This window comes from Pipistrellus hanaki (genome assembly GCF_964339955.1).
Source record: "Pipistrellus hanaki genome assembly, chromosome: 10".
NCBI classification, from domain to species: domain Eukaryota; kingdom Metazoa; phylum Chordata; class Mammalia; order Chiroptera; family Vespertilionidae; genus Pipistrellus; species Pipistrellus hanaki.
In genome coordinates this window covers 15004674-15020769 of record NC_140512.1, presented here as the reverse complement: position 1 = coordinate 15020769, position 16096 = coordinate 15004674, and the positions used below count along the sequence as shown (strand labels likewise).

The 16096-nt window shown below is 39.0% G+C and overlaps 1 protein-coding gene across 28 annotated transcripts in view; it reads right to left on the bottom strand.

The window, feature by feature from the left end:
* The window catches only part of NRCAM (neuronal cell adhesion molecule), a 235413-nt gene that overhangs the window by 60588 nt on the left and 158729 nt on the right, over positions 1-16096 (bottom strand). For 20 of the 28 annotated variants that reach the window (XM_084897729.1, XM_084897752.1, XM_084897754.1 and 17 more), the window contains 3 exons: positions 8382-8582; positions 6009-6026; positions 2373-2478 (listed from right to left, as the gene is read on the bottom strand). In XM_084897729.1, coding sequence (XP_084753855.1) covers positions 2373-2478; positions 6009-6026; positions 8382-8487 — 230 coding nt within the window. In that variant the 5' untranslated portion in view covers positions 8488-8582. The remainder of the gene's footprint in view (positions 1-2372; positions 2479-6008; positions 6027-8381; positions 8583-16096) is intronic. The other 8 variants (XM_084897753.1, XM_084897755.1, XM_084897739.1 and 5 more) reach the window with 1 other exon arrangement.

The window sequence follows — 16096 nt, the reverse complement described above, 5'->3', positions numbered from 1 at the left end:
AGAGGTTAATATCCAAAATTTATAAAGAACTCATACAACTCTACACACACACACACACACACACACACACACAAAATCCCAAACAATCCAATTAAAAAATGGGCAAAGAACCCGAATAGACACTTCTCAAAGAGAACATACAGATAGCCAATAGACATATGAAAAGATGTTCAGTTATTGATCATCAGAGAGATGTAAATTAAAACGACAGTGAGGTATCACCTCACACCCGTCAGAATGGCTACCATCAACAAATCAACAAGTGACAAGTGTTGGTGAGGTAGAGAAAATTGAACCCTTGTGCACTGCTGTTGGGAATGCAGATTGGTATAGCCATTGTGGAAAGCAGTATGGAGTTAACTCAAAAAATAAAAAATGAAACTGCCTTTGACTTAATAATTTGATTTCTTGGAATTTATCTAAAAAAGAAAACAAACAACAACCCCGAAACACTAATTCAAAAGAATATGTACTCTTATGTACATTTGGCATCTTTCACCTATGCTCACTGCAATGCTATTTACAACAGCCAAGATTTGGAAGCAGCCCAAGTGTCCATCAGTAATGATTGGATAAAACAGCTTTTTACATTGACTCAATGGAATACTACTTGGCTGTAAAATGGAAGAAAAATTTATCCTTTGTGACAATATGGATTGACTTGGAAAACATTATGCTAAGTGAAATAAGCCAATTAGAGAAAGACAAATACCATATGATTTCACTCATGTGGAATTTAATGAATAAACTGAACTAACAAGCAAAATAGAAACAGATTCAGAGAGAGCAGGCAGACAGCTCTGGTGAGGGGAGGGTTCAGAGGTGGTAGTGAAGGAATTGAGCAAATAATAAAAAGAAAGAAAACTCTTGGACATAGACAACAGTGTGGTGATTGTGGCGGTGGGAGGTGGAATAAGGCACGGGGGGATAAATGGTGATGAAAAGATAAAATAAATAAAAAAGAGGTTTTTTAAAAATTGCAAATCATGTATCTAATACAGGACTTGTATCTAGAATATAGAAAGAACTCTCACAACTCAATAATTAGAAGACAAATAACTCGATTAATAAATGAACAAATTATTTAAATAGATATTTTAGCAAGAAAAAATATAGAAGTATTTAATAAGCATTTGAAAAGGTGTTTCATGTCATTACTCATTAAAGAAATGCAAATTAACATCTTTTCACACTCACTAGAATAGCTAAAATCAAGACAGACAAAAATAAGTGTTGGAAAGGATGGAGAGAAATAGGAACATTTATACATTGCTGATAGGGAAGTAGAATGGGAGAGCCACTTTGGAAAATGGTTTGGTACTTTCTTAAAAAGTTATACAAATATTGTACTTATCATACAACCCAGCAATTCCACTCTGAAGTATCTACCTATGAGAAATAACACAAATGCCTACACAAAGACTTGCACAGAATGTTCACTGCAGTATCATTCATAATAGCCAAACATTATGCCAACTGAAAGATGCCAAATGTACATAAGAGTACATGTTATATTCAATTTAGATGAAATCTGAGGCAGAAATTAGATTAGTGCCTGAGGCTCAGGGTAGCAGGGAGATTTACTGCAAAAGAGCATAAGGGAACTTTGGGGACAATGGAAAAGTTCTAAAACTGAGTGGTGATTGTTGCAAAACAGCCAATTTGTTAAAAATAAGCAAACACTTACAATGGGTAAATTTCATGGTATATAATTAAAGGATTTTTTTTGTTGTTAAAGAAAAAATTTAGAAATTTTCATTTTTTATTACTTAATATTCCACATTACATTTTCATTATAATAACCCAACTCTCCCAAGTTCCTACATATTACTGGACAAGTTAGCGATCATCCACTAATTAACCATGGGATCATGGGTAAGCTATCTAGAATTACTAGGCATCAGTTTCCCATCTATAAAATATATTCATTGGGCCAGATAATCTCTAGCATCTCTCCCAACTCTAAAACTCCATGCAGTGCTCATTGCAAGATCCATTTGGAAAATCCTGAGTTACTGAACCCAGCCACGTTAGTAAACCTCTCTAAAGATAAGAAGGATCTGAAAAACCATCAAATTCAAGTTCTTTATTTTACAAATAAGGATATGAAGGCCCAGGAAGAGGGATTTGCCTATGTCATAAGGCCATTAGAATGCTCTTTCCACATCTCCCCACCATTTTTGAGCAGCTTACAGAAGGGCATGAATACAGAAATGCTATTTGGGTTTCCAAAAAAAGAACAGACTGTAAGTAGAGAGACAAAACAGTGAACCTACAATGATACCTGAAAGCTGTGCAGGACCTGAAATGAAGCTCAGAGTTAACATCAGTGCTTACTCTCAGGACTATGACAAAGCGGGAAGCACACCCACCTGGGAGGAGGTTTCCCTTTGGCCTCACACTGGATCACAATGTTCTCTCGAGGGTCAATAATGTAATCTTTTGGAGACTGTTGAGTGATGGTTGGAGGTTGTACCACTTAATTGTAGAAAGAAGAACAATGTAAAGAAATAAGCTATTTAATATCATAACAGCCATCATTTTTTTCTATATTAAATCACTTACCCCAGACTAAAAATGCTCCAAATGCGTTTAGTAATGTCTATGGTGGCAGCACATGCCCCAGTTGATGCTAACCAGTATTCTCCTAAAACTTTGAAGTCAAGGAATAACCTCCTTTGGTAACCCATATGCACTCACAAAGCCCATTTCCCCGCACTAAAAGATTGGGGAAATAATTACCAATACAAGTTTAATATTAGGACCGTTTCTTTTCTGATGTAACAATGAGAAACTGCTCTGATTCTGTTGGTTCAAACAGGCCTTTCAATGAAATTTAAGTGATGTCACAAATTTATATTTCTTAGAAAAGAGTAATTGTTATATTCATTAGTGAGCTAACATATGTTAATACACAGAGTGGGGCAAAAGTAGGTCTACAGTTGTTGATATGGAATATAATACAATCCTATATAATAAAGAGGTAATAAGCAAATTGACTGTCACTCCAACACAGAATATGTCTGCCCCCATATGGACACAAGATGGCCGCCACAAGATGGCCGCTACAAGATGGCCAGCAGGGGAGGGCAGTTGTGGGCGATCTGGCCAACAAGGGAGGACAGTTGGGAGGGACCAGGCCTGCAAGGGAGGGCAGTTAGGGGTAGCTGGGCTGGCAGAGGAGGGCAATTAGGGGCAATTGGGCCAGCAGGGGAGCAGTTAAGCATCAATCAGGCTGGCAGAGAAGTGGTTAGGGGGTGATCAGGCTGGCAGGCAGAAATGGTTAGGGGCAATCAGGAAGGCAGGCAGGCAAGCAGTTGGGAGCCAGCAGTCCTGGATTGTGAGAGGGATGTGACTGCCTGTTTAGGCCCAATCCCTCAAGGGGTCCCAGATTGTAGAGAGTTCAGGCTGGGCTGAGGGACACCAGCCCCCACCTCCGTGCATGAATTTCATGCACTGGGCCTCTAGTAGTTAATAAATAATAATACAAGGATAAACTTTGTGTTTTGCATACAAACACAAAGTTTATTCTTGTATTATTATTTATTAATTATTGTATTATATTCCATATAAACATCTATAGACCTACTTTTGCCCCACCTTGTATGTTGAGAATAAATAAATTTGAGAACTTAATGTTTAAAAGATGGTTGTTAGTGGCTGGATATGTCTTTATTAGAACCAGGATGTAGGTGACTAGTAAGAACAAAGGTAAAAGTCTTATTTGGAAGATAAATAGATTTCGGAAGTTCTCTGTTATAGGAGATAATATTTTCATTCCACTCTTCAAAGTGTTATGTGATTATTTATTATCAAATCATAGGGCGAAACCGTTATTGACCCAGGACAACTTAATCTGAAGAAAGCTGGTTTCTGGACATCCAACACTCAATTCACTCTAAAATTACCATGTTCTTTTTGTAAAATCAGAATCAGGAGTGTTAGAACAGGGGAGGACTAGAGAAATGATTGATTTCGGCTTATTTTTTTTGCTTAGGCAGCAACTAGGCTTGACTAGGAAGGCTCACAGCAGAGAAAATAGCCAAACTCTCCTGGTAGAAACAACTGACTTGCATGCCTCCTGGGAGAGCCATTCATATAGACCAGAGTGAGTCCCTCAACCAGGGCACTTTGCCCCCACCCTAGGAGTGTGTGTGTGGGGGGGGTATTTGGGCCATATCTAAAGATGATTTTGATTGTCACCTCTGAGACTGGGGTGGTCCTGGAATCTATTATTGCAGAGGCCAGGGGTGCTGCTGAACATTTTACAATATATAGTGCCCCTCTCTGGAACAAAGAGTTATCTCAGTCATTGAAGTTTTTCATCTACGCTTTCCTTTGCCCATACTCTGTGCTTTCTTTGGTAAATTTCTTCCACTGACAACCAAGTGTTTCCCTAAGTTTAATAACTGCGCTCTGCTCTTGTCTTTCTTTACTGTGGCCAGGGCTAAATTTATCATTTCCATATACAATGTCTTAAAAACCTGCAAATATGGGTTTCTTCACTTCTTGGTCACCAGCCTTGTGCTGTCCACCAGACATCTTTTACTAAGTATCCAAATGACACCTAAAAACAGGTCAAAAGATGAACCCATCACTGTCATTTTTTTTTATTGTGCACCTAGTAAATGCAGGATACTGGACGGTGTCAATTCCTCCTCCCTCTAGCAAGATATGTCCCCCTCCTTGGCCTCTGGTAAACCAGCTGCTCTTCCCAGTCTCCACCACGACACAGAAACCTCGTTCTTCAATCTGTCGGTTCCTAATGTTGGCTGGCAGTTTGGTCTGGTGGCTAAAAACTAGTCTGTTTCTTTCTTACCAGTTTTGAGACCTCAAGCAAAATTTTTTAACTTCTATAAGACCTAGTTTCCTTAGAGAAAAAAATGGGGTTTGCAAGTAGTATCTAACTCCTAGAGTCACTAGAGGACTAAATAAAACAATCTGTGTAAAATTATTAGTACGTGCCAATACTATAATGGTTCAGTAATGTTCACTATGTTTACCTTATTATCACGATCATTTTTATTTGGACCAGCTTTGTCTTTGAGTGATCCTGTATGCTCTGGGAGTACAGAGTTTGGGATGATGGAAAGAAACCTGGAATTTCACACCCAGGGAACGGTGGGCATAGGTGGTAGGTGAGGGAATTCTCAGGAGTGACTCAGCCCAATTCCTCGTGCTTTTCTGCAAGGGACAGAGGTGGAAGACTGGTAGTTTCAGGATCATAACTTCTATTCATGTGTTTGCAAGAGAACTGGCTTAGATGTCCCTCCTAACTGCCAAGCGTTTACTGTCGAAACCTACCTATATGAACAGTGCTTAGATTACCTAGCTACTAACAAATGCTTTGAAGTAATATGGAAAAAAAGGTGGTTTCACATAATTTTCCTGGTTAATCCAACATCAAAGGATTTTTCATTTGCCTGAAAACTCTTTTATTTTAGGTAGATTGATAGATGCTGAGGGGCAGCAGAAGTTTTTGCTTAGAAAATGCTGAGAGGGAAGGCTGTTTATTGCCTTTTGCCCACTTCAAAACAACATTCAGATTCTCCAGTCCATTATACCAATGGCACTTAAAAACACCTGACTACACAGTCCACAAGCTGAAGAAGGATAGATGCTAATTGGAGGAAGTGTCTGCATGCACCCAATTTCTAAAAGGTACCAAAAAACATGTATGTATTTAATAGCATTTAGAACCAGTCATTCTCTTTAAATTTAGTAAATTTTCTCATTGAGTTACATCAGAAGTGAAAACAAGCACAGACGTTAGTAGAACATAGTATTGGTAAATGAAAAATAGTAATACCCGAGTCTTCAGAATTCATGCAGGGAATATATCAAACTTGTTTCTTGGTATTTTTAATGTTTAGCCACAATAAATACACATGCTTAAAACACGTTAGTCACAAAAAAATAAAATTTTGCAATTAATTCACACTATTCATTCAAAAACAAAGACATGGCCAAATTTTCGCATTGCCTAGGAATTGCCAAAAGACACTTACAGTCTTCAAGAAGTTTTGCTTTTTCCCCATCAATATCAGCAGGTGAGTGGGCAAACAGGATTAAAGAAAACCAGATGTTAGTAATGAGAACGTTAGGACCCTGAAGATAAAAGGAGCATCTTGATATGATTTGACCTAAAAAAAAAAACTAGTACAGCAAAGCTTGAAGTGGTGAAGTGGAAGGAGAAAGAAACTCCCATTCGTGGGTTTGTTTATTCCTATAGCAGTTATCCCATATAACACATAGAAGAACAAAAATAAATAAATAAACTCTTCTAGGAATAAGAATGGCTATTTCCATTCCATCCATGTAGTAGTAGACAAGTAATTACGTTCAATTTGGAAAACAGCCGAAATCTACAATTAATCTGAGTTGTCACACACTATGTAGTGTCTGATCCCATTATCCCAGACATCACTACGCACATGATAATAACACTTAACAATGGGAACATGGCTGCAATGACAATGTTCCATCCAAGTCAAATCCAACACTGATTTTATGTTAATACCCATATCCGTAATAAACTTTTCAGATTGTTAGCATATTTCTGCCTTCAGAATTCCTCAATCAGCCAGGGATTGTCAGTAGCCACAACAAGGAGCATCTCTTTAGAAGGGATGTAAGGAACGGGCAGGGAAGAAATTACATGAATATGCAATTCAAAGGATTCTGCAGGGCTGCCTGGCACTAGTTCTTGCAAAGGTTAATGCAGGAGGCCCTGGTTGTCTGTGACTTTCTTTTCCTCATGGTTATGCCTCTTCTCCATCAGCAGCAATAATGGAGTTAGCCGTAGGTGACTATTTCCTCCTGATTGTTCGATTGAATAGTCAGATTAAGGAAGAATAAAACATTTCTCTCATTTCTCTCCAGTGCTTTTATCTCTCTCCTACATACCTCTGAGGGCAAATGCTTACTTAAGCATTCCAACTCCAGTGAGTGTAAGTGATCTTTTTTTTTTTTTTTTTAATTGAAATTAAGGTCATTGAAAGAATATGTTTTGAAAATAAGCACAATATTGCTTTTTGTGTGTGAGTACTTTAGACTATAGAGGCACAGCAAAGGAATTCAACAAAGCATGGGGCAAACCACATCTCTCCTTAGTGTCTTTCCACTGTCAGTTGCATCCTCTTTGCCGAAAAATGACATCCCAACAATCGAATAGCCCCGGGAAAGTACTGTCTTCCTTGAACCTTGGAAAGCTTGCCAAACAGATGTTCTATTCAGGAAGCTAATGGATTTAAAGAAGTCATGCAGATTGGGGATAAAGAATAAATCAATTCTGAAGTTTAGCAATTGTCCAGATTTGAAATTCTGCTTTACAGTGCAGGAAAAGTGACCAGTGGAAACCAAGCGCTATCTTCATTTTTTCATAAATAGGCCACACAGACCAGGGAGAGTCCAGCATATACTTAATTACTAGAAAAAGAGTAGGCTAATACAGTAGTTGTTCTTGCTCTACTTTAAACAGTGTTTTTGCAGATGACTTGTTGTATTTTCAAAATTTACATCTTGAGCCTGGCAGTGTGGCTCAGTGGTTGAGCAGCAACCTATGAACCAGGAGGTCATTGTTAATTCCTGGTCAGGGCACATGCTGCAGTTCTGGGCTTGATCCCCAGTAGGGGGCATGCAGGGGGCAGCCAATGATGTTTCTCGGTCATCATTAATGTTTCTCTCTCTCTCTCTCTCTCCCCCTCCCTCCCTCCCTTCCTCCCTGAAGTCAGTGAAATATATATAAAAACAAAAATTACATCTTGATGTTTATGCTTTTTACACAAAGAAGGCTTTAGATAAGATGCACTTCCTATATTTAGATAAATATTTAAGATTCAACAATCAAAGGTGCATTTCTTATTGTCTGAAGAGAAATGAATTATGCATAGAACAGGGATGAGGAAGTGGTGTGGGGTTGGCCGAGAGCCTACCCCCCCATCTTTTCCAGAGCACTCAGTGTATGAGCGGGTGGAGAAGTAGGGAGGGTGAAAGTGGGGAGGTCTCCACGACCATTTTAAAGTAATTCATGTAGTTTTCTTGCAGGACTCCTTCTATAAAGAGTCCCCTGTTGGGAGGATCAGGGCACCCCACAATTCACTCCTGCTCAGGCCAGCGCTGTCCCCTGGTACACAAAAGGCACCTGGGTGCGCAGAAAGATAATGATAGGGAGGGTGCAATGTGACTGATCGTTTCAATGGCCATTTCTCTGGTGCCATTCTTTATAAACACCAGGTGCTGAAGGTAAAAGCCAAATTAATTTTGATTAGCTTTTCAGTATCACACAGACACCTTCTCCGTTCACACAGTTCAGAGTCGTGGAAAATGCTGGGGAGGTTTCAACTCCCGGGCTTAACAGCTTTAAAAACGTTAATACTTACAATCAAGAGGCACATCCAGTGCACTAATCATCTGGCACAGGAAGAGAATCAGGGGCACTCTGCCTGCAGATAAGCGCTTCTTTTTCGGCATTATTTTCAGCTGCATTAGCTTAACTCCTGCTGAGACCCACAAGCTGAATTTCCTTTTCTTCTTTCACAAAAGACTTGTGTGCAGTGTCTAAATAATTTTCATGCAGGAAACTGAAAAAGTACAGAATAAAAATGATAGTGTATTAAATAGAAGGAAATGAAGAGCGGAAACCGGCAGCAAAGAAAATCAGTCCTGGATTATACATGAACTCTAAAAGCGAGCTAATTTTTAAATATTTAACTCCCGGGGCTAGAATAATCATTTATTCATAAACCAGCTGAAATCGGGTCAGAAATATTGGTAGGGATGCTAAGCAAAAATCTGTCTACCCTGCCATCTTTATGATTTTTCCATTTTATTTTTTACTTATTTTTTAAAAATATATTTTTTATTGTTGATAGTATTACAGCTATCTCCCATTCCCACCCCACTTTACCTCCCTCCTCCCAGCCCCGCCCCCCCTCCCCAGGTCTTCACTACCCTATTGCCCGTGTCCACGGGTCATGCACATAAATATATAGTAAGTTCCTTGGTTTATCTCTTCTGGTCCCCCCAACCCCACATTGAGATATGTCAGTCTGTTCCATGTCTCAGTGCTTCATGTTTTTTGGTCAATTCATTTCCATTTTAAATATCTGCATGCCTCTCAGAGCCTGCCATGCTTTCCCACAGACTTGACTGGTAAGTCAGTTAGAACGTGTGACATTAGTGGGGAGGTCTATTGGCTTCTCCATTCTAGAGATGGTTTCTGGGAAACTCCAGGGCATGGCTGCAAATTGCTTTGAACCCCACCCTTACTTACCAGCTGAACTACTGACAATTCAGGCTTTCCCATCTTTCACTTAGACTAGGGCAGCAGATATACCTGGGCCCTGTGTTCCAGGCCTTCCTCACTGAAGTCACCCTCCCGAGCACTGTTAATTCTTCCTAAAGGGTCTTCTGTGGTTAAGTACTGGGAGTAGCCTTATGGGATCTACCAAATAGAGTTTAATATGTCCTTAAACAGGTAGTTAAAAAAACAACAACAAACAACCCTCAGTAATTTGGCTACATTTTAATCCTACCAACCTTATTGGTTCCTATTTCCACATAACTTTTTTGTTTTGTTTGTTGGATGGTCTATTTCTGTTTTTCTTTCTTATGTCAATACCTTGAGTTTTCCCACCTTTTTGCCTTATCTGTTCTAGACCTTCTCCATGGAATGCCCATTCCACCACATTTCCTTATCAAAGTCCAATGTACTTCTGTATAGATCAGTTAAAATGGAACCTTAAGTAATCACTAAATCTAGGAAGTTATCCCCACCCCCCCAAAAAATCTTGAAATTCCTTATTTTAATCATCATATTAGATAGATAGATAGAGAATCAGATAGATTTTGCTTTTTGTATTCATGCTTTCTAGCATACTCCTTCAGGCCTCTCCCTTCATGTCATCTAGTGTGCCTTGCACATTAAATGTTTACTGTCCACAGGAGAACATGAGCGCCAACACAGAATATAGACATGTTTTTCTAGCACCTGAGTTCTGATATGAATCTAATTACTATTATAACTGGACACTTCTTGCTAAATAAATAATAAATAAATAACTAAATAAAAGGATTTACTGTGCTAAATATAGATATTATACATATATAAATATCTTGTGAATGAAACATCCATATTGTGTAGTTTCATTTAAGAAATAGGAAATTGGCTCTCCATAATATAATATATATAAACAATCAGGCCTATTAAGCATTGAGAGGCAGGTATAGAAGCTCACACAACCATTTCTAATCCAAATACAGACCAGACTGCCTTTATGTGTGTGCAAAACATATCTACATCATTTAGTCAAGTTTACTTATGTCTCTTCTGATCTTCTGTTAGATTGCTAACTTTGCATTTGCTCATTAGCTTCAGGGAAAATAAAAATACCTAGCATGAATGGCACTAAAACAAGTTGAAGTACACACTACACATATTGAGAGATACCACAGAATCACTGAGAAAACAAATGGCACCCCTGCCCAATTTTTGTGTCAAAGTAATTAAGTTTATTGACTTAAGTGCCTCGATCTCTGAACAGGTGCTGGAGAACTGAAACACTTCCTCAAAGGCGTACTAATACGTTATAATGTTCATAAGATCTTAAGCAACCACATACACTTTCTGTTCTAAGTTCTTCATTTATTATTTATTTTTCCTGGATGCCTTAACTAGTAATCCTTCAAAACCGAGAAAACCAGTAGACAACTTCAAATAAAAGAAAGTATCATTCAATCTGCTTTACCTTTTAAGAATATATATCAATATAATGAAATATAGCATTTTAAATCACAGTGTTGCAAAAAGAAAAACATTAAGAAAAAAATTGAGAAAGCACTTACTTAAAGAGGCATGAGTAAATCCTCACAATGAGAGAGGCATGAACTATATGATCATTGAAAATGTGGTCCCTCTTCCAAGAAGTTGTAAGTTGACCGCACCAGTAGCCACAAAATTGTGTGCAGGATAGGCTCTGTTTGAGGAGGACAAAGCAATGGCCCAGCCCATCCTCTGAAGCCTGCCCCTGGAAATTCACTCTCTCCTCCTACGTGTGCCGTCAGAGGTGAAAAACCCAGTGCCCGAGGACAACATTAAATCCCTAGCACTCAGTCAAAGTGAAAATCAAATTCAGCTACCAGAAATGACGCTTCCTCTCCGTAAGAGTGATGTGCGCTGCACTTCTCACAAAGAAACACCACTGCTTCTGCACTCAGTATTGATGTCAACGCCCTGCCCTGCCAGGAGCCCATCTGCCTTGTAGTTTACCTTGAAAAATGATGGTCATTCTCTCGTACATGAGAACCATGAACGGAAACTAAATTGTTCACACAGTGACATTCAAATAAATAAAACCCCAATGTGAAATAGCAAGTCATGTGTAGTCAAGGCTAAAGAGTATGTGAGCACAATATAGCTTACAAATTGAAAAAAAAAATAGTTGCTACAGACATTATAAAGCGTGCTGGAATGAAACAAATGGTAGGTTCATCTTTGGGATATAAATCACCCTGATATTTGAAAATACATATATTGTTAAAAATGAACCAGACTAATGATAAACAATAAAGCCTTTTAACATTTCATGTAATGCCATTCAAAGCAACTTTCACACCTTAACTCCAGAACCCCTTACCTCCCTTCTTCAGTAAACTTTTCATCATTAGAAAAGAAATGCAATTCAAGGTTCCATTGCTTCTTTTAGCCCAAAATTCATATTAAATCATAGAGCCAATATTCCCCTGCATTATTTACATATATACAATATTTTTAAAAACCTAACGCTGTTATTAAGCCCAAGAAACAGCTCTTGTGTTGTTTACTTAAAAAGTCTTGTCATTAGAAAGAAAATAAAATATTTTTCTTTCAAGTGAAAGATAAAATTAGTTTAATTAAAAAACTGAGAGGGCAGGCATTACTTACCTTTTCATTCTAATCTGTGCTTTTGAGCATCCTAGCATGGGTGGTTTGACGCTGGCTGTACAATGTAAGATGACCCACTCTCTGAGCCAATAAACTTGTGCCTGGCTGCTCCTTGGCACACTAATTATCACTCTCCTGACTCATCAGTGGCTGGCCTCACTGACTGGACAGCTAACTGCGTGGGACATTCTCTTGGCTGTGAAAGGCATTTTTCAGCAGTGAACCGGAGGATGGTTACTCTTTATATTTTGTTGTGTGCTTACCACAAAGAATAAGCATATCAATGCCAATTTCTAGCCCCATACCTGTGCTTTTCAATCACAGATTTTTGAGTCTGAGACTATGGAAGGAAGGATAGAGAAAATGGACAATGACTCCACATAATTAATACATCATCAAAGTCACCCTTAAATCTATGCAACAACACCACGATGAGTGTGGCCCAGAAAACAGTAGTTTGAGAAGTGACCATGGAGATGGTCAAGGCAAACTTTATGAAGTACCAAGAAACAGGTTTCTAATTTCCTCCTGCCCCATAGTAGAGTTCCCACAAAGAATCTGGTAGCTAGAACCTGGAATAGTACTGAAGGAAAGGTGAGCAATTAACAGATCTTTTATTTTTACCCAAATAACAGATAATGGACTACAATTTAAAAATAGCTCAAATCTCCACTCCTCAGAGCATTATAACTTATTTGCTATTCAGAAAATCCCCAGAAAATAGGAAAGCAGGTATCATATGCACTTAATAGATGAGGAGAAAAAAAACAATCACAGTGGACTGCTATTATTCACCGAGAACCTTCCATGTGCCAGGAGTCACACTGAGTCTGCTCCCTGCTTTAATTTACCTCCTCTTGTCAATAATCCCCAAAGGTAAGTTCTATTACATGCTCCAAATCCCTCATACAGAACCCAAGATGCAAGGTGGTAAAGTCATGTGCCTAAGGACACAGTAGGAGAAGCTCCAGACATAGGGCTCCAGTTCTGAAAAGTTCTGGAGTTTTCAGTTATCTCACATTGTCACATCCTGCAAGCCCCTAGCATTTCCCTCCCTCTCATATCCTCTTATTTTACATTTAGTCACTTGCAAACAGAATGACCAAGTTTAGGCACTGGTATTTAAAAATAAAAAAAGCATGAATGGTTTCTGAATATCAACATTTCTTCACAGTGTTGCCAATAGCACAACTTCAGGGCCCTCTTCATGCTGGAGTCTATGAGAATGGTGCCAGCTGGGATGGTACCACCTGATGGTCCTGGACTTTTAAAGGAACCACAAGTCAGGACAATGTAGGTAAGATGCACTTTAAAAGTTCACTTAAAAGTAGGCACTATATGTACACAATACAACATTCATAAGGTACAAAAGACCATATCATTCAGAGTAAGCAAGCCAGAAACCAAGTTTCTCCCCTTGTGAGTGTTACTATTACCAAGTTTTGTAAATCCTTCTAGAGATATTTGATGCATAAAGAAGTATAAAAATATATATAACAATGTTTTAAGGACTTGTTGGATTTCAAAAAAAATTTAAAGCCTTTTTTGGCTGGTGTTAAACAATAAAAAATACCAATGTCTTTCAATGGAATCTAATTATCTGCCACACAAAATTATTTTGCTACTGGATTTTCCACACCTTTATTAAGCACAGAAACTATAAGAAAGGAAATAGTAGATAGCTAAGAGATCTAAGACAAAGGGATAAAGAATGCTTAATGAACGTCCTATGGGTAAGACTAATGGTGACCCTGACCAAAAATGGCACCTGTTCTACACGTGTCCAGCCAGTTATCTGATGACAGTTGTCAGCATCAGCCTCAGGAATGAGAGAGCTGATTAGAAAAGGAACGAAGGGTGGAATAAGAGAGGAAGATAATCGTGTTTCTCAAAAGAAGCCTTGCTCACTCCTACTTTTAAATCCAATTATAATGAGCTAAATTGAGTGGAGAGAAGACCATTCCATTCTGAAGGCAAGCCATGCTCACAGTCTGACTTTTGTCACTGACCCCACCATCCTGACTAAGGCTAGAAGAATTAGGGGATGTGTGTGTGTGTGGGGGGGGGGGGGGGGAGGGTCTGACCAAAGGCAGCAGTCACATAGAGCCTGTGAGATGACTTGGCTGCTGTAGATGGCTGAAGAATTACTGATGAAGTGGTAAGACATTCCTTTCTCATGGGGAGGGTGAGTATGAGGCTGAAAGAGAAAGTGAGTCAATAGTTTAGAGCAGGAATAAAGGTCAAAGATCCACCCAGAGGCAAGACAGCATGAGAAACCGTGTATAAGCAGAGGCTATGACATAAGCAAGAGCAGAATGAAGCCAGCAGACAGCAATAAGATCAGCAGAAATAGAGACAGAGTCATTGGATTACACGCCATTGGTGGAACGCCTGACAGGTGATAACAAGTGTCTGCTTCTGTTGCACTATGGCAACCAGGCCTCTGAAACTCTAACTTGATGTTCCAATTCTTTATGAAGTTTGCCAGAATAGTGGTTGTGGTGGAAATGTCTTCCTGTCTTTCTCCTATCTGTGAATTCTAAAACAAGCCTTCATTAGCATGGTGGGTAAGCTGCTGCATCGGTGGCCCACAAGAAGCACTCCTCCCAGCATCCATACCCACGGGGAGTCCCCTCTCACATGACTCTGGACTTGAGTCATGTGACATACTTTAATCAATGGGATTTTAGCAAGAACTATGCAAGCAGAGGTGTGCTGAACACTTGCACACTGGGGCTTATCCTCTTGTAAGGCTCCCTCTGGGAAGTCTGAGCAGACTACTAAACGACAAGAGACTAATGGAAAGAGACCTTGGCACATTAATGACTATCTTCGACCTTCTGGTCCCAACTGAGCTCCCAACTGAAGGCTTGTTAATACACATGCAACGTGTATTAGAAAAGTCATCTGAGAGCAGAAGAGCCAGATGTTAGCCATCTGAGGGTTAACAAACCATCAGAAAGATGATAAATAATAAATTATGGTTGTCGTAAGCCACCAGTTATGGTGGTGATTTGTTATATAGCACAGATATGTGAAACAATTAATTAAGATAAAAGGAGATTGGCTGTTTCTTGTGAACAGAAAGACCCTACTATGCACAGATAAGAGAATCCTTAATGATTCAAATACGTAAATAATCCTCACAAGAGCAGGATTGGAACCACAGGAATTCTAAATAAATAGTTTGGCGATATAAGTTTTCTGACTAAAATGGTATATCATTTTGCTTTTTCCTAGATATACTTCCTTATATATCTACTGGTGCAGCCAAAAGGCACAGAAAAGTTACATGTCTTACACAAAATTTATATTCAGAAAAATAGAAGACAGTTAGTTACCACTGATGTCTAATGAATTTGCTCACACTAAAATAATTGTGGATAATGCCTAATTGAGAGTCTTAGGCATTACAGCAATTAATTTCTAATCCATAAAAGCAAAAATTAATCTAGAAACTGGTCTAGGTTTTCATCACAAGGCCTGCTTCCCAGTTGGTTTCCTTCCAATCATAAAACAAAAATGTTCTAATCTTTAAAAATGAAAGAGAGGGGACTGCTCTAAAGGTAAAGTCTGAGAAATAGAAATTTAATTCTGACTATAAGTCTTGATAGCAATATATTTGGAAACATTTGTTGAGTCATTGGCTCTATCTCCCTAAAATTGAGATTTCTACAATTATCAGTGGAAAGATGTGAGGTTTGTTAAAACCTTCAGCAAAAGTGGGCATATGGGATATTAGTATATTAAGGGGGCTATCCCTCATTTACCTATCAAGTAAACAACACCTGGCAAAATAGCACCACTTAGTAGTATGCTAGTTATTAAAAAAAATTGTCACATTTCAAATATAAGAAAACAGGACTTACAAACTGCTATGAGCTATTCATGGTGGAGATGCAGGGCTTGGGTCAAAATGTCAACGTGTGTTCCTCGCCTATAGGGCTGGAGGGAGTTTGGGGGAAAGAGAACCTGCAGGAGAATGAGCCTACACTAGTGAGAAATGCAGCCAGAGGTCTCAGTATTCAGCATAGGACAGTTCACACCTCATGCTGCCTCATGTCTCATCTCAGGGATCAGGAAGAGGGGAGATGGTGGCGAGCAAGGCTGTGTGGGTGTTGGTTGGCTGGCTGCAACCACCTCCTTTGCCTACCTCCCAACTGCATTTCTGAA